The sequence below is a fragment of the Anguilla anguilla genome, chromosome 14 (genome assembly GCF_013347855.1).
Source record: "Anguilla anguilla isolate fAngAng1 chromosome 14, fAngAng1.pri, whole genome shotgun sequence".
Classification (NCBI taxonomy): Eukaryota; Metazoa; Chordata; class Actinopteri; order Anguilliformes; family Anguillidae; genus Anguilla; species Anguilla anguilla.
This window is the reverse complement of record NC_049214.1, coordinates 6,862,995-6,881,899: the sequence shown is the minus strand read 5'-3', so window position 1 is coordinate 6,881,899 and position 18,905 is coordinate 6,862,995. Positions and strand designations below refer to the sequence as shown.

Here is an 18,905-nt window from a genome sequence, read left to right as displayed (position 1 = left end):
TATGTTAAGCGTCCTTCATAGTATACTCCCCATTTTGCACTTAATTGTTTGTTTATATTTTGTTTTGCCAAAAGTAGTGATATATTCATTTTACTTCAGTAGAACATTTACCATTATAGCTCGAAACAGGATGCATTATTTTATACTGTATGTGTACTTGTTAAACTTGCACCAGTAGTCAAAAAAAAGGTTGCAGCTTCCTTTATTCCCTAATTAATACTTCTTAATGTTCAATAAGATATTTAACCTGAATTGCTTCAGGAACCAAATAACTATATAAATGGATACCAAGGAAAAATAGACTAATGATAAATAATTGCAGGTGGCATTGGTTTAACGTAATATTGCAATTATAGCCCTGTCCTGTATGTGTGCCATTGGAAAAAATCAAGCATACTTAGGAGCCGTTTATTCATTGGCTTCTCTGTGGCCTGATTAGTAATTACACGGCCTTTTAAAGCTGATGACATCAGCAAAGGACGACGGCGGTTACCGCATGTACACAAGCCCTTTATTTGCCCGTCTGGGTTGAACTTCCAGGTTTCTGTTTGTATTGCACCCGGGGATTCTCACGGTCTGCGCTTGCCGTTCCCTGGCAGGTCGGAATCGTTTCCTACGGGGACAATGTCGGCCACGTCTTCAACCTCAGCCAGTTCAGCAGCACAGAGGACCTGGTGAAAAACGCCAGGAAGATTCCTCAGAGAAGAGGGTCAAGGACAATGACTGCGCTTGGAATTGACACAGCAAGGTCCCACTTCTGTCCTATATCATGTTTGTTTTTAGCGTCTTTGAGACGGTGAAAAGCGCTATATAAAATAAATGTATTATTATTATTATTATTATTATTATTATTATTATTATTATTATTATTATTATTGTCTATCACTCAGATTAAGCCTCCTGTGAAAAGAGTTGTCTCTTACAGTTGGGTCTTGCTTACCTGTGTTTAATGGGCTCATTGTTTAGCCCGGGAGATATTGCTTGACAGGCCGTTGTTCTTACATTACAGAGCAGAGGCGTTCACGGAGGAGAGGGGAGCACGGCGCGGAGTCAAGAAGGTCATGGTGATCGTCACCGACGGAGAGTCGCATGACAACTACCGACTCAAAAGTGTTATCGACCAGTGTGAACAGGACGGGATTGAAAGATTTTCAATTGCTGTACGTGAACTCCTCTTGCCAAAACATACTAGTACATATTGGTCCAACAGGAGTGTCTAGTTTTGACTTTACACTTGCTGATTGTGAAATGAGCCTTCTTGGTGCTATCACACTAAGTGCCTGCTAAGTGATTGCAATATAATTTATACACATTGAGGTTGAAGAGCAAGGTGCATTCTTTGTTGCTAATTGTGCGTGTGTGTGTGTGTGTGTGTGTGTGTGGGTGTAAAAGACAAAGTGAGTGTGACACAGACTAAACCTCTCAGTATAAAATGTTCACCCAACATAGGCTGTTACCATACATTCTATGGACGTTTTAATATAATCAAGGATTAATTGGTAATTGGCCATAAGCCTAATTCAAAAATACTTTTGTATTTTAGGTCCTGGGAGATTACAACAGACAAAACAAGAGCCTTGATAAGGTGAAAATGTTTATAGATGAGATCAAATCAATAGCAAGCACGCCTACTGGGCACCATTTCTTCAATGTCTCAGATGAGGTGGCACTCTTAAGCATTGCTGACACACTGGGAACCAGGATATTTGCACTAGAAGGTAAGGGACACACTCCAGATTGTAAAGGAGAAAAACAGCGTGTTTACTCTCATTATCAAGAGTTTACACCTGATCGGCATATTATCATTGATTTACTTTTTGTGAGTTGATGATGTAAGGTGAGCGACTTCTTAGAATTCGATTATAAATATCACTGTAAATTGTAAAGTGATAATACTAATACTGTGATACTAAGCTATGGAAAATTAAAACATAGTGAATTCTTTGGACAATGGGATCAATATAATTAAATAAATTGAGGTAATTAAAAATAACACTATAATATACTGTTCCTATGAAAAGACTATATTTGTAACTTGATTCTGTCTACAGTATTTTGAATCGATGTACGCGATTTGAAATCCCTGCTCTTTTTGTTGGTACTCTGCAATGAGTGGGAAATTAGCAGAGGGGCTGAATACTCTTTGTCTTTTATAGCTCATCTGAGATTTGTTTGGTATTTTTATGATGTAATAGGCCCTTGAGTGCCATTTGCTCAGTCTATATGCCCTACATATGTCAACTGAGCACAACACTACACTGCACATGCTATGAAGTACAAATAAGACTATGCTGAAATTAAACCTATAAAGAAAGCGTATTGATCAGTCAACAAACTCAGCTTTGTGCAACAGATATTTTTATGTTTTGCTTATTTATGCTGTTAGTTTCCTTCTCAGAAAGTGTATTTACTGTACTTGCTTTATTCTGGGAGTTGTATACATCCAGTAACTGAGGGCCTGTTTACGCATTCATTAGATGGACAAAAAATATATATATATATTTTTTTTTTTCAGCCACATCAGGTAATGACACTGCATCATTTGGGATGGAAATGTCACAATCTGGATTCAGTGTTCATGCTTCCAAAGTAGGTTTGCCCTGTTATATTTTAGAAAAATATGTATTTCTCAGTTCTGTATACCCATGCATATTCATGTCATTGTTTCCTGATGAATGTGGGGATTCATATGACTTTGGATATGCCACTGAATGAAAAGCTTAGCCCAAGCGTTGTCTCGTCCTCCATCACTTAATAGTGGTTTATCATGGGCCTGCACATGTGCAGTGAAAACTACAAAGGAGTATATATGGTGTGCTTAAATCAGTCTGGGATCTGATGAGAAAGATTTGTTTCCTTGTAAGGACACTGAACTGCACAAACACATTCAGCATGCGTTTCCTGTCTGTAAATGACTACATAAACACGTGCTAGCTCTTCCAAACTTTTTTTCTGAGTCATGGTTTCTCAGTGTAAACACAGTTTATTTTTATCTAAGCTGTTTGAACACTCAAACTCTAAATCATCCATTATCAAGGCACCTTCCTGTATCAATGCAGAACAGTGCATCTGGCATCAATCTAACTCACTTTTCTTATACTGCAGAGTTAGGAAGGAATTCAGTCCTCCCTCTGCAGGGTTTGGATTGAACTTTTACAAATGTAAGGAGATGTTACTGGTTTCCTTTACTTGTACAATCATTTCCAGTTAAGGTTTAATAATGTCCAATTAAGGTGTAGTTAAAAGCATATAAAGTAGGTTTTCTAAGATTCAATAGTTTCAGCAACTAGACTTTGGGAAATCACATTTTAGATACTTATTTGCCGCATCATGTTAAAGATAATCATGATGATGATGATGATGATGATGATGAAGGAATGTTACAGTTCATTGCTAATGCACTAAAATGAGTTTTCCCATGGTTAGCATGCTTTGCAAACATTATATCTCTGTATCTTTATGACATAAAATATGATAAATATGATAATCAGCTAATTAATTGCTGGTCTGCTACTGTAATAGAGTGGACATTTTCCCAAATTATTGGGCATCACTGTCTCGCAGATGTGACCACAACTTGTCTCTAGACCATTCTCTGGATTCAACTATATATTTTCCTTGCAGGAAGGAGTCATGCTTGGAGCGGTCGGAGCCTATGATTGGAACGGAACAGTGGTGATGCATGTGGGGCAGAAATTTATCGTTCCAGATAAAAGTACATTCCACAACCCTTTAGTCAAGAGGTATGAAGGCCTGGCTGGATATGTTGGTAAGTTCAGAAGTCGTCTGTTGATGTAAGCAGCATTGTCTGTGCCTATTCCAGATAAATACCCAGTCCTAGTGCACAGCAGCACATTATTTTCCTTTTAAGGTTTGTAAGATATTGTGCTTCTTAGTGGGTGGGGTGGCGGGGGGGGGGGGGGGGGGGGGGGGGGGGGGGCTGTGACATAACCTAATAACAGAGTGATGTGGAAGTTCCATTCAGTCTGGGTGAGTGTTCTGCGTGGACTACTGGCGGTACAGTGAATAACTGGCAAGAGATTCAAGAGGCCAAACCAACTCTATAATCCATGCAAATTGAATGCACTGTACATTTTATATTTCCATAGAAGATTATGATCATCATTTTTGGAATACTGGCATGTTTATAACCACGTTCACAATCTGGCTCGATAATCCAGCGCCTCTTGATTCTTTGGTTCTGTTTTTGGCTGTTTATTCCTTGTTAAAAACATACCTTTGACAGGTTATGACGTACAGTCAGCGTCAACACCTAATGGAGTATTGTACATCACTGGAGCACCACGGTACAACCACACTGGTCGAGTCACTGTGTACCGACTTGATGGAGAGGACATTACAATCCTGCAGACACTGAAAGGAGAGCAGGTGCTGTTCAGTGCCTCTACAACCATTAATGACAGTTAAAACTCTGAAATGTGTCTCAATGAATGTGTAGTATTTAACTTACAATGTGTTGCTTTCTTTTCATTTAGATTGGCTCGTACTTTGGCAGCGTTCTTCAAACTGTCGATATCGACAGTGACTCGTTTACAGACATCCTCCTAGTCGGGGCTCCAATGTACATGGGCCCAGAAAGAGACGAACAAGGTCAAGTGTATGTCTACAAACTTCAAGAGGTATTAGCTATATTATGTCCATATTTGCCATTATGTAGCATGATAGGAGTGTTTTTCATAATGTCATACTGAACCATGTTGACATCATTAACAAACTTATTTTGTCAGGACGGATACATCAAATTTGCAAATGATAATTAAATGATCAGTTGATTATTTTTGGAATATGAATATTCAACATTGTATATGTATCCATCATTGTGTACGTATGCTTTAAGAAAACTTCCAGGACCCTTACAGTCAAGATAAGATAAGAAGGTATTAGTAATTCATGGTACCAGAGGTGAAGCTTTTGATGTTTTCCCAGGATGGTGCATTCCAGCATGAGATGACACTGAAGCCCATCAGTCAGACGTGCTGCACCAACCACTCCCACTCCCACAGCTCCTGTAAGGTCGTCAATAAGAACGAACCCTGCGGAGCACGATTCGGCACCGCCATTGCCGCCGTCAGAGACCTCAACTTGGATGGCTTTGATGACGTGGCGATCGGAGCACCCTTTGAGAATGACCATAGAGGTGCGGTATACATCTACCATGGAGACGGAAAATCTTTAAAGGAGAAGTATGTGCAGGTAAACCTTTCCCAGCCCTGACTGTGGCCAATCCAATGAGAATTGATTTTCCATGTACACAACTTCAGTGGGTTTTTTCTACAGTTACTCCATAAAGGTCCTTAGAGTGGATTGTTTTGCTCCATTTTGCATTGTATTCTTTGTCTTCTGGGGATGCGTATTCTGTGTATCTGTTGAATCTATGCGTGATATTCTGTCTCTATATTTTACTTCTTCATTCAAACCACCCACCTTTGACCAAACAAAAAATGAAGTTATTCAATGTGCTAGCAGACTTAATATGATCTATAGTACCATGAGGATGAAAACTTAGCTTATTTCCGATGTCTGATATTCTTTCAGCGAATTGCTTCCGGTGGTGATGGGGAGAAGATGAAGTTCTTTGGTCAGTCAATCCATGGAATCATGGATTTAAATGGCGATGGGATTACTGATGTCACAATTGGAGGACTCGGTGGTGCTTCTCTGTTTTGGTTAGTATACCCATCCCGATACATTACTGTTCTTTTGCCTTGTGTTTGGGAGTATACTGTATGCTCTTAAAAAGATCGCTCTATAGAGTTGAGGCCACTTAGGGTTAGCTAAAATTCAAGACACTGTTCCTCAGAAGTTTTCCAGAATGGTTTTGTGGAAAAAAAAGAAGGCACACAGTCATAAGAGTGGCAGAGCCTGTAGACACATATTGCAGTGGGTTATTCCCTTCAGGACTAGTGTGTGAGTCACCCAGAATAGGGGGTGGGGTTGGTAAGGACGTTTCTGCATGCAGCCACATCCTGCAGCCAGGCCCGGCTGGCTCCAACTGCCTTGCGTCTGGGTTACATTATTACCAATAAAAAGAGATGGTTGCAAGGCGAGGGAGTGCCTTGGTGATGGAGTGGATGCCTGCCATAAATTCTCCTCGTCTATAGCTATGGAGACAAATCTGCCTCAAGCCTATTTATACTGGTGAGCACGAGTATGAACCCATGATTTACAGATGGAAAACTAACAGAGAGGGTGGTCAAGAAGGAAAATCCTGCTCACTGACTGAACTGAAGCCTCTGTGCTTGGCACTGGGAGACACAGAGATGGACTGGTGCAATGCCGTACTTGCCTGCCTGCTTTGTGTCTCCAATAAGCATAAAGTTTTTGCTTTTTGCTATGAAAAGCCTTTCATTTTTAAATATCTGATAGTTATTACAGATAATCACATCACAATGGTACAGCTGGGATGTTAAAGTCATGCACATTTGCAAGTCTGCCAGCACACAAAGAACATTATTTTCCTCTTTTACGAAATCAAATACTGTGGGATTATATTTGACATTATATTTGACAGCTACAGCTGAAATTATTCTCACCTTTGAGAATTTCATCCATTATAGAATGCATTGACCCCTGCTGGCGTACGATTTGTGGGGTTTATTTAGTTTTATTTAGCTTGGGACCACCCTTATCATACTGTTCCCAACAAGTTGTGACCGGTAGGTCTTTAACTTCGGGCTATCTTATCCAAGGGAAGAGACTGTCTTCCAGCTGGAGTCTATCCACATTGTTGACAGTAGGTGCAAACTAACAATGGCCATAGAAGGGGTTTTAACAATTTACTGTTGATGAGGACGCTCAGACAGACAGGTTGTGGGAACAGGGTTTTAAACATTTGAATATTGAATGTTTTTTTGATGTTTCAGTGCCACTAATAATAACAACTGCGATATATATAGATGTGCAGAGGGTAATTTAACTGCTCTGTCATGTTCATTGGAAAAGTTTGGCTTTTTTATTTCCCCAAAAAGCCACAGTGTTATACACAATATATTTCAGTGCATTGGTAACTAGAAATACAAAAATAATAAGATCTGGTTGCTAAGGAAATAAAGACTGAAATTTATTAAGGATAATGGTGAATAATAAGCATACAATGACAAGATTTTAACTGTATAAGATACAGTTCTTAATTCCTCACACAAATCACTAATTCAACAGAGGCTCAAGCACAAATTCTGTCCTTTAAGTGTTGCAGATTACTCACATTCAGTATGGAACATTTTATTATATCCACAATATAGTTGTGGCACCTTGACTGTAGTAATTGTAGCAATTGCTAGATAGAAGCCTGTATTGGGTGAGTGAGTACTTTGCTTAGCAAACAAGACTACTGTATTATCACATGCTATATTCAAACTTGTGAAGCACCATCTACTGAACAGTGCTTTCAGTGAGTTCAGATTGATTCCATTGAACAGTCTGACTTCTGACTCCTGAATCCTCCGACTCCCCGCTCCTGTTTAATTTGATCGGTCACAAGTGCTACTAAGTTAGACATAGGACTTTGTGGTATGTGGAGTTTGTTGTCAGTCATTTGGCATTTTTTTTTATTTCACTTAAGTTTTTTTTTTTTTTAAATGAATGCCTTTGACCTTGCATTTGAATCTATCTGCAAATGTGTGTTCACTCTCTTACTTCAATACTAAATGGCATTTCATTTTTTTTAAATTCCTTATTTTCATGTTTTATTCATTTTAAACCAGGTCTCGGGATGTTGCTGCACTGAATGCAACTATGGTGTTTGACCCAGAGAAAATAAACATGCAACAAGCACAATGTGAAATCGGGGGAAGGAATAGTTTTTGTGTGAAAGCTAAAGTTTGCTTTGAGTACAAAGTTAAATCTGATCAGAAGACAAACTCACAAGCTGGTAAGAGTTCCTCTTGGTGATGCCTGATTTGATCAAATTTGCTCACACGTTACAGTTCTTACCTTTTTATTGTAAAATCCAAAAGATAATTTGCAAACCTAATATGCGAATCTCCTTTTGTCTTAGAACAGTAAGCAGATGAGTAGTTACAATATGTTGGAATTATTGCCTGCTTTACCTCATGATTCTGAATAAGCAAATTGAATCTGACTGTGGCATGGGGTAAATCTCATTCTGTGACATGTTTACAAGTGCAAAAATAAAGTTCGACTTTGTTGTTCTGTCACCTCCTAAAGTAAGCAACCGTGTTGAGTTTTGGTGTCGAATGGGTGAGGTGCTCGTTGTAAGAGTTCCACCCAGCAGATTATTTTATGAATGTCTTTAGAGCCGTCTTTGCCTCGTTTAATCCCTAATGGTTTCCTTTTCAGACATTAAATACTCACTGACAATAGATGCCCTCAGAGCAGCATCGAGGGGCCTCTTTGTCAGCATCACAGACAGGAAGTTGCAGGCAAACGCTACTATTCAGGAAACACACCACTTGTGCAGAGAGCATGACTTCTACATGTTGGCAAGTAAATCATTCCTCATCACCTTTAGACAGTACCTGGGTAGAACACAAGATCAGTTAAGGCAAACGATCACCTGTTCAATCTATGTATGAATGCATATATAAATGTATGCATGTATATGTATTTATAATGTGCATATGTATACATGAACTGTATGCATGTCTGTGTGCCTACATATCTGCATGTTCCTGTAGATGTGTACTTGTGAAGGCATCTGCAGTGTATGTGTATGCACGTATAAATGTACAGTTCTGAAATAGTTCATTGGGCTTGTCCCTGCTCAGTTTCCTCTCAAGAGAATGAGTTACTTTCTCAAAGTGATACAATGTGTGGAAGCCTTTGTGAAGCTTTGCACAGCATGAAAGCCTGCTTCCTCTTTCTCGATGAGTAATGGCCTGAAAGAAGGCACAGGAACATAATGCTGACGTAGTCTTCACGCAGTCTTTCTCTTCCCTTAACAAAAGAAGTGTCAAGTAGAAAGTCACACTGAATAGCAACACTTCCTGCAAAGATAGGCAGGCAGGTAATAAATACACTCTCTAAAGATGAGTGGCTGGTTTCACTGCTGACTAGCAACTAGGAGTGTTAGCAGGCACCGTTGTTTTCATCAGGGGTTTTCAGCAGAGCCCACTGTGTCAAAGAAAGTTGAAAATCACAATAATACGTGGTTCACCCAAAAAATGACTCACTTTAATTGGAAACAGGGCAAAAACTGATCAAAGCCCATTGATGATTGGCAAGCTCAAAATTACTCATGAAATCACTTTGGCAAATCATTCCACTCTGTGCACTCCTTGGCACACAACCCCCAGGAAGGACGGACAACGTCTGGCAGCTGGAGAGTGGGATAGCTAACATGCGCATGCAGCAGATTTGTCCTGTGCTACAAATGACTTGGCTAGCGGCACTTCTGTTTGATACAGTACAATATGAAGCGGTGTCTCTGTATATGTATCCTGAGTTTCTACATGCTCGGTACAGAGAATGTTCTAATGTAATATAAGTTAATTCATTTATGCTTGTGTGGTGCCTGCTCTCGTTAATTCTAAGGCAGGGAAATGCACAGAAAGCATGGCTTACTCACTGTACCGTCTGCTCATTCCTTCAGGACAAAGTGGACTTCAGAGATCCTATCATGGTGTCTCTCGTGTTTGGATTAGCTGATGAAGAAAACGGTCCAGTCTTGGATGGGGATTTACCCACCTCTATCAATAAAACTGTAAGATCTGTTCCTTCTCTTGCATAAACAATATTTCTGTGAAAGATTTATCTGAATAGTGTATTTAGTGGATTTAAAAAGGATGATGATTATTATGATAGTATTATTATTATTATGACCAGCATTGAGCACATGGTCCATTTATTTTGATAATTTGCTAAACATCAAAAGATAAACATCACTAATGTCAGCTATCACAATAAAAAATGATAACCATTTTAATATGTGCACATACTTGCCCTTTTGTTCCAGAATGTGCACGCCCATTAGAAACTCTAATAAGGCTTATGTCATGTTAATAAGTGAAGAAGCATTTATGTTGTCACGTTTTTGAGCGAATAAGGCCATGTAGCAAAAGAAAATGAAGTCCATGGTCCATAGCAGGGGGGGTAAACTATTGTAGCCTAATTGTTTAGATGGACAGAAACATTGTGTACTGCGCAATGTGAATTAACTGTCTGGGCCTCATGTGCATCTGATGCAATATTTTGGCCCAGGGAAATAGGAGTGGAGCGATGGACACACCCACAGGGTCCAGTGTTCACACAGACATGCAAGTCCTCTGTGAGAACACTCCACAGGCAGCACGGCTCTGCTCAGCTCCGAGCTGGGAGTAGCCCTTGTTGATCCTGTCAGTATTCCAGATAGTCAAAGGTTAAATGAGTCCAAAGGGACTTGGCACCCAGAATTTAGTGCACTGAGGTGCAGGAATTATGTTTAAACACTAGAGGGAGACACTTGTGCACATGTGGCAAGTGATGGTGTGCTATATTCATTATGTCTTCCAGGTTATATCTCTGTAAACACCTTATGGGCTGGTGTGGATATGTGTTAATATTCTTAAGGAAATACTGTTTTAAATTTAAATAAAATGTTTTGTATTGATCTACTGATATGAATATGGAGTTGATATTTTAATTTCTGTCAGATTCCTCTGGTAGACTGTGGAAATAATGAAAAGTGTATCACTGATCTCCATGTTCAAGCTTCAGCAAATGTAACCAGGTATTATTTTTACATATTCATTTAATGTGTGACAACATACTGCATAGCACTACTGGTCACAGTTTAGCCTTCAATACGTTTACATTTAGGCAATATTCCATTCATTTCCACCTTAAATGGTATATTTTGAAAATCAATCAATTACCGTATGTTTTCTTGCCATGATTAATAATCAGTTATCATTCTTGAGGAATTATTTGTATTTAGGTGCATTGTATTTTGCTGTAGTGTTCCTCGTGAAAAATATAACGTCTGATGAATATTCTGATTCCATGTCCCTCTTTTGCAGGCTTACCATTAAAGCAAGCCAGGAAAAGTTCAATGTAGAAGTTAATATTACAAACAGCAAAGACAGTGCCTACAATACAAACGTTACATTGACTTACTCTAAAAACATAAACTATGTAAATGTTGAGGTAAGTTCTTTGTATTCACTAAAGTTGTGCTTGTGGAATATTTTATAGTGGCCATGTTGGTTTATTATTCATATATATTTATGAAACAGTGTCTGCTGAATTTTGTTCACATAATAAATCTGATTTAGTTGGATACGTTGTTGCACTTGCGGGAATTTTAATGCTTATTATATTGTATTTATTTTTTGTTGTTCTGTAAATTATCAACTTGATGAACAGTACAAAATGTAAAAATTGTGACTATCAGATAAAAATAGGTTCCTTTGTTGCTTAATATGTTACACCTTAAGAAGTGTCAGCCTAATTATCTGCAGTTCTTCCCATCAGCCTCGAGAAAAGGACTGTGAACACAAAGTTAATGTAACTTGTGCTATTGGATATCCATTCTTGAAAACAGGCGAAAGGGTGTGTATGCTTTTCCAGAAACCTTGGCAACATTTGGTTTTATCATCACTGAGTTTTATAATCATAAATCCCAGTATCATATGCAGTATAAATATAAGTTGCATTTTATTTTTAAGCTCATATTTCTTCACTGTTGATTTGTGCAGGATACCTTCAGGATTCAATTTGAAACAAATCGTTTTCATGTTCTGAAGAATATTGAAATTAATGTATCTGCAACAAGGTAAGATATAATTAATTTACTGAAATTGTAAGAACTTGTATCTTTTCTGGTATTTAAAATTGATGAGATACTGTACATTAAAACACAGAATCCAGCAGTACATTATATCTGCAGTAACATGTTCTGGTACTATAAAAATACTGCATGTTAGACTAGGGCAATAGCAAATTTTCACAAATTGAGAGTATATTCATTTAACTCTAACTCATATACATGAATTAGTTGGATTATCTGAAGTATTTTGGCAGGTCTGTTTAAATAATGGTGAAACGTAAATCATAACCAGTGACAGCATCCTTGTTTTATCGTTACAGTGACAGTGATGAACTAAAGGAAACCCTTAATGACAACTATAAGTCCATTATCATCCCAGTGCAGTATGAGGCCATCCTGCGTTTTTCAGCGTAAGTGCAGTAATATGATACATTGAAACATTTACATGACCTGTGCGGTTCCATCTCTGTCCACACGGGGGTGCTGTGGATGTACACCTGTCTTTTGTGATGAAAGAGATTCTTTAAAATGAGACTGCAAGTTCATAGCCTGTTCCATAACAAATTGACTTATTTCACACACATGCTCAACCATGTATTTTTTAACATCTGGAGAAAGCTGAATGTTTTTTGAATTTTTGTTGTATTTGAATTCCTTATGTACAATATTAACTTCCAAAGATCAGTTGATGGAAGTGGTGCATATTCTTTTCCCCCTCAAAGGGTATTATGCTCATTTATTATATATATCTATATATATATATATATATATATATATATATATATATATTGTTCATTATCTAAAAGAAAATATCATCATGCCAGGTATTTGACCATTATAACTTATTAAAATGCTGAAAAATGTTCCCCCAAACTTTTTTACAGTAGCTATATGCTTCATATTTGCTGTATATTTGTATATGGGAACTCTTTATCACTAGTGTCAGTATTTTAAACATCAAAATGGATCCCTTTATTAAACAGAGCCAGCTTAATATTGTGTACAAAAGCCATCAATACTGACAATTATTATTTTACATTCTAGTACAAGTGAGCAGTCGTGAAGTGTTTTTATAAAAGCATTTATTAGCTCATATCAAATACTGTAAATCTGTCTGCAAGAATATTATAGCTACTTTATGTGTAGTACTATGTGTAGCGTGTCATTTTATATTTCTGAAAGTGCTAGCTTAAATATGTCTTGCAGCATTGGAAAGATTCAAGTACAATAGTCAATAATATTGTGGATAGGTTAGAATAAACTTTTAACTTAAACTTTTTCTAATCATGTGTGCATAATAATCATGTTTTCACATTAAAGTAAGGACAGAATGTTGAACAGAGCTGAACAGATGAACAATGTGTGAGGAACCCAGTGCAGGATTCCACTGAAGAGGATGTGTTTGATTTTCATCTGTATCTTAATCCCATTCAGTCACAAATATATGAAGGAGGACCACATCATTGTCAAAGAAGGAGAGAAGTACCCCAAAGTATTCAGTGACACCAGCTTAATTGGGGATGAAGTCAAAATAAGCTACATGGTATGTGGGTATCATTCAAACTGCATTACACTTAAGCAATATACTGAACAGTGATCACCATTGATTAAAATTGTGCCCATCAGTCCAATATAATTGATCAGTTTAAACTGAATTTACAATAAGTTGTACTCAAACTCAAACAAGTAGTCCAATTGATTTCCTTGTGTTATTCACACATACTGATGAGAAATTCCAAGTTTACAGTTTGTTCATGCATACAAAATTCCTTTGTGCGATTTATACACATGGTGTGGACAGTGGTGAAATTTTTCAGCTTCCTTTGGCTCAGGCCAGAAACAAGCTCAAGAAAAATGTCTGCCTTTTCCTGTGCAATTACACTTTTTTTTGTTCTTCCCTCCTCATAGGCATTGTCATTTACAGCTATACAGCATGATGTTGTGTCAGTTTTTGGGTCCGAGTGCATTAACTCTGTTTTATAGATTGAGAAAGAGGCCAACCAGGCAGTTCCACCTCTTGAGCTGAAGGTCACTTATCCACACAACTCGACGAATAAGAACATCTTGCTGTACTTGACAGATGTAATCTCTTCCCCGGTGGGTACATTTTACGAATGCCAGTCACTTTTGAGGATGAGATTTATTTGTGACCTTGAAAAATAAGCATGCACTCACTCAAGAAGTGCAGTTGGCTTGGATTGTTCTGGCATCTGCAACTCATCATAATTGTACAGGAAGTCCATACAAATTAGAGGAAAGCTTTAAAGCACGGAGCTAAACCTTTAGTAAGATAATGGTCAGATTTTAGTGTGGGAAATTGCAGGTTGGCCTAAAGATAAAGTTTGTAATTCCACTGCCTGCTATCTATGGACATGTGATTTAGACAATACCTTTTTGGATTTCCTTAAAACAGAAAACACTCTAGACTTAAAATTTGTACTTTCCATGTCTGTAATTGAGACAAACCTTGTCTTCTTATTATATCACTTGTTTTGTCTTACAGGGTTAGTAGTTATTTAGTTCATTAGTAATAATATTTTTTATGTTTTTCTACAAAATGTAAATACCATTTTACTTCCTCTTACAGAATGTTACATGTAATGCAGGGGCACTTACTAACCCCTTAAAGATCAACCCGGCCAATCAGCATTCACCTGAACCACGGAGGGAGACTCTGAGTAGCTACCTAGTGGTAAGAGTTTGTTTCCCACAGGTCATCATTATTGCATTACATTAATTTAACTGACACTTATCAAATACTCTATATTCACATTGATTTATAAGAGTGGTAGTGCTTCAGAAAAGGGTTATTAACAGTCTTAAAGTGAGTAAATTGTTGCAAGTAGTGCTGTTGGCACAGCCATTATCCTGAGTCATCTAAAATGACAATGTATAATGTTAAAGAAAGGCTTTATAAGGTAGGATGGAGATTTTGTGTTTCAGTCTTTTGTGCATTGGTGAATGGAAATAAATGGTTCAACTGAATGCTCTTAGGATTAGGTGAACTATAAACTATTCAACTCATATGTTATTAGAGATATGAGTCGAATAGTTTATAGTTCACCTAATCCTAAGAACATTCAGCTGAACTATCTATTTCCATTTACCAATACACAAAAGACTGAAACACAAAACCTCCATTGAACAATTCAATTTGGGTCATTTAGTATTTTCTGTTTCTTGAAATGCATTCTGCATGAAAATACAGTCCAGAAAAGCAATTGGTGGAAAAACAGTAGTTATAAGCTAATTTCAACTCGGGATAATTCACAGCCTTATCTTTCAATTCAGGTGAATATTTGCACAAGAGGCGAGTTCAGGTGGCAAAAGGATTTCTGAATGTATTCCCACTAACACCACTGCTGCATTTCTTGCTGTATTTTCTGGGTGAGCGTGGGGAATGAAAATAGTTTTGATGCCTATTCAAGGTGTTACCCGCTTCCCTGAATGCCTATCAGTGCAAACTGCCCACAAAGGTCGCAGAACTAACTGTTTAACAATGTTTTTTGTATAGGACTGCAAGGATCTAAAGTGTGTCTCCTTCAGCTGCACAATAGTGCCTGCAACTTCTAGCCAGATCAACATCACCTTCAGAGTCTGGAAGCCTACCTTTGTCAAAGTAGGTCACGCTCACAAATGACAACAGTGTAGTGTAAATGGTAAATGGACTGCATTTATATAGCGCTTTTATCCAAAGCGCTTTACAATTGATGCCTCTCATTCGCCAGAGCAGTTAGGGGTTAGGTGTCTTGCTCAAGGACACTTCGACATGCCCAGGGCAGGGTTTGAACCGGCAACCCTCCGACTGCCAGACAATCGGTCTTACCTCCTGAGCTATGTCGCCCCTGTACACTGGTAGTGTCTGGGGACCTCTCTGTGTTTTAAGGATTATAATTTATAATCTGTTAACCTGTTTTCATCTTGGGAATTTTAGGACTATATGTTGGAAATCAATAAATTGTTGATTGGAATTTAGAAAAAGAAATACTAGAGATCATGATCAATGCTAAACATGATCAATCAATTTGTGGGCTAATCTAGGCATGCTGAAGAGAGTGATGGATTGGTTTTCAGATCATTTGATTGCTCGTTTTCCTCATCAGGCAGAGTTCTCTACTCTGCAAATGATTGTCCGTGCCACATTAGAAAACAAGGACCCGCAACTTTTTACAATGAGCAAGGGAAATGAAGCAAGAGAGGTGAGCATATCCTTCGTCAGCATTGACATCAAGAATGACAGTGACATCCTAGTGCAGGGGTCCTCAATCTTACACAGAAAGGGCCGGTGTGGGTGCAGGCTTTCGTTCCAGCTAAGCAGCTACACACCTGATTCTACTAATCAACCACTACAATCTTTGCTAAGGGCCTTGATTAGTAGGATCAGCGGTGTAACTGCTTGGTTGGAGCAAAAACCTGCACCTACACCGGCCCTTTCTGGATAAGATTGAGGACCTCTGTCCTAGTGGATTGTATCTCACTCATTGGCATTGCAGGCCTTTGATGTGATTATCAAGGTACATCAGGTTCCTGATGTGCTGTGTGGATCTTCACTCCGTAGATCAAGATACAAATTTCAAAAGAGTCCCTCGGGGGAATACCACTGTGGATCATCATAGTGAGCATTCTTATAGGACTGCTCATTTTGGCACTGGTTATTTTTGCATTGTGGAAGGTATGTACACTAATGATCTTAACACGTGAACATTTTAATTATTCCGCCTCTTGAGTGTGCGCCCAAGGCTTACAAACTGCATTTTGTTCACCCCAAACAGGCTGGCTTTTTCAAGAGAAAAACGGTGGAGGAAATGAAGGAGGACATGTAGGGTGAAGAACATGTCCGTGCTGCAGGGGGCTTGTGCTCCATTATCCTCAGGTCCGAGTTTGTTTTAGCAGAGCAGGTCCACAGCATTTCAACGCCAATTACGTACTCTCTATGTCACTCAGTCTACATGACCACATCGTAGGTAGTTAAGATTTATTCCATGATTATATCAGTGACTCAAAGCTGTATTTGTTTTTTTTTTCCCCACAAAGAGCACTGTAATTTGATACTATGTGAAATACAGCATTTTATTGTATGTTGATATCCACCACTGCATAATCCTTACTTATACAGTCTCAATGTACTGAGTAACATGTTAGTACATTTTATGTACAGGATTGGCTCTCATTTTCTGCAGGATTTTTAATAATCCCCCCCCCCCCACCATGAATTGTTCATCATAATGACAATGAATGAAAAATGCATGATTGGACTGTATATGTAAAAGCAGCATTTATTTAACATACAATTTGTGCAAGTATGTTTATAATAGGACATTATACTGCAAGGCAACTATCATATGGCATTCAGTGAAATTCAGAAAAAATATTTAAGTATCTGTGAAGTAAAACCAGTTCAAAAGTTAAAGTTCTCAACTAAAGTAGCTTGATACCAAATGATTGAATTTTTAATGAAAATGACAATAACAAAACTTGTAATGCTATGTCAGGATTATTTTAATGTACAGATTTCAGTGTAATTTATCATTGGTTTGTTTGTACTGTTTGATTCTTGGGATTCCAGGCAGATTTTTTTTTTTTTTTTTTTAAATGTATCTAGCCACTAGTTAAACATGAATGACAGTTTTTCAGTCAACCATTCCCTTTAGTTTAAATGACATTAGCCATATGTATGTGTATAATTAGCAAAATACGTTTTGATTTTATTTATTATTGGATTATACGTTTGTTTACACATACACATCTTTCAAAAACTGCTGTCAAACTAACATGCAAAGGGCCAAGCCTTTTTCCTGAAAGATGCAGTGGGCCTAATGCAATCAAAACATGCAGAAATGTGTTGGAAACTTGGAAAAACAAATTAAACGGGCATCGCATTTATTATTTCATGCATTTATCAGGAAATTCAAAATGTTACTCACAGTTAAGGACAAACTGGCCCCTGGGTACATTGAATCTGAGCCATAAGGCTGTAGTGTGTTGTGATGTGTAGTATTATACATGAAAGTCAGAAACATAGTGTTGTCTATACTGTTCCCCTTAATTTGCATGTGTAAAATTATACTTGAAAAATGGCCATATTACACTATGGAAGCAGAACGTTTTTGTTATTACTACCATCATAATTAATATGAAAATGTATTCACAGAAATGCAATTCATAATGTGTGTACTTTCCACAGGAAACCTACAAAGAAAGATGGCGTTCATTCTTTATTGCAGAAATAACTGGCAAATATTTAACTTTGGATATTAAGGATACCAATATTTTCAGAACAAGAATTGGAATATGACTTATGGTGTCAGAGGGAGGATGGATGGACTTATGTAGCTCTTTGATATTAGATTTTTTTGTATATTTTTTTATGCAGATTCAGGTGTGCTTTATGAATGGGGTCTCCGCCTTTCACAATAAAGGCCTTTATATCCATTCTTCATAGTTTTGCCAGCTATTAATCCACATTCAACACAAAACAGTTCATTATGGACCACGGCTACTTTGCTCTAAAAATAGATTGTTGACAGCTCAAAATCACATTCTCTGTCTTAGTCAGGTAGTGACCAATTTCCTCCTTGTGTTTGTTTTATTACACTAAATAATGCTTTTTTTTTGTCCACAATTTGCACAAACAGTCCTTATTAACAGTGAGAATGTATTGTATATAAGGAGATGCACCATCAGCTTTTACCTGCGTTGTTTAAAGAGCTTGTGTAAAAATGTCTGTAAAAAAATGTAAAATAAATATTGTCTCACACACACAATGATGAAAGAGACCAAAAGTATATAAACAAAGACCTTTTATCAGTCATCTGCACTGTTGAATTTTTATATAATGCACTGGTTTTACATACTGTATGTATTCATCAGAACAGAAATATACATTTTTCATGCTGTCAAAAAATGGTTTAAAAAAAAATAAATGTTTTTCTTCCCAAAGGACTGAATCCCTTTTAATAGGCAGAACGGTTTCATCAGCCGGAACTCAATGATGCACGCTTGCATGCGCAAACACACACGCTCGCAGACACACTGCAGCAGCCTTTTCCATCCAATGAAGGCTTGATTTTTTAAAAACATTACTGCACACTATCTCCTGGACTGACGAGATCTTCATCAGTGAGACGGCCATAAGGACTGTGATGTCTCAGCAGGAGCGGAGGAGGAGAGCCACAACATT

At 37.8% G+C, this 18,905-nt stretch overlaps 1 protein-coding gene across 2 annotated transcripts in view; it reads left to right on the top strand.

The window, feature by feature from the left end:
* The window catches only part of itga1 (integrin, alpha 1), a 37,060-nt gene extending 18,395 nt beyond the window's left edge, over positions 1 to 18,665 (top strand). The window contains exons 7-30 of one of the 2 annotated variants that reach the window (XM_035391217.1): positions 600 to 748; positions 1,010 to 1,160; positions 1,544 to 1,718; positions 2,516 to 2,589; positions 3,625 to 3,769; positions 4,247 to 4,389; positions 4,497 to 4,634; positions 4,945 to 5,214; positions 5,557 to 5,687; positions 7,725 to 7,891; positions 8,320 to 8,462; positions 9,572 to 9,682; positions 10,611 to 10,687; positions 10,977 to 11,103; positions 11,431 to 11,508; positions 11,655 to 11,731; positions 12,046 to 12,135; positions 13,160 to 13,268; positions 13,709 to 13,822; positions 14,313 to 14,417; positions 15,240 to 15,344; positions 15,829 to 15,924; positions 16,284 to 16,397; positions 16,498 to 18,665. In XM_035391217.1, the coding sequence (XP_035247108.1) occupies positions 600 to 748; positions 1,010 to 1,160; positions 1,544 to 1,718; positions 2,516 to 2,589; positions 3,625 to 3,769; positions 4,247 to 4,389; positions 4,497 to 4,634; positions 4,945 to 5,214; positions 5,557 to 5,687; positions 7,725 to 7,891; positions 8,320 to 8,462; positions 9,572 to 9,682; positions 10,611 to 10,687; positions 10,977 to 11,103; positions 11,431 to 11,508; positions 11,655 to 11,731; positions 12,046 to 12,135; positions 13,160 to 13,268; positions 13,709 to 13,822; positions 14,313 to 14,417; positions 15,240 to 15,344; positions 15,829 to 15,924; positions 16,284 to 16,397; positions 16,498 to 16,548 (2,940 nt within the window). In that variant the 3' untranslated portion in view covers positions 16,549 to 18,665. Of the gene's footprint in view, positions 1 to 599; positions 749 to 1,009; positions 1,161 to 1,543; positions 1,719 to 2,515; positions 2,590 to 3,624; positions 3,770 to 4,246; positions 4,390 to 4,496; positions 4,641 to 4,944; positions 5,215 to 5,556; positions 5,688 to 7,724; positions 7,892 to 8,319; positions 8,463 to 9,571; positions 9,683 to 10,610; positions 10,688 to 10,976; positions 11,104 to 11,430; positions 11,509 to 11,654; positions 11,732 to 12,045; positions 12,136 to 13,159; positions 13,269 to 13,708; positions 13,823 to 14,312; positions 14,418 to 15,239; positions 15,345 to 15,828; positions 15,925 to 16,283; positions 16,398 to 16,497 lie in introns of both variants that reach the window. The other variant, XM_035391216.1, reaches the window with a different exon arrangement.
* The last annotated feature ends 240 nt before the right edge of the window (positions 18,666 to 18,905 follow it).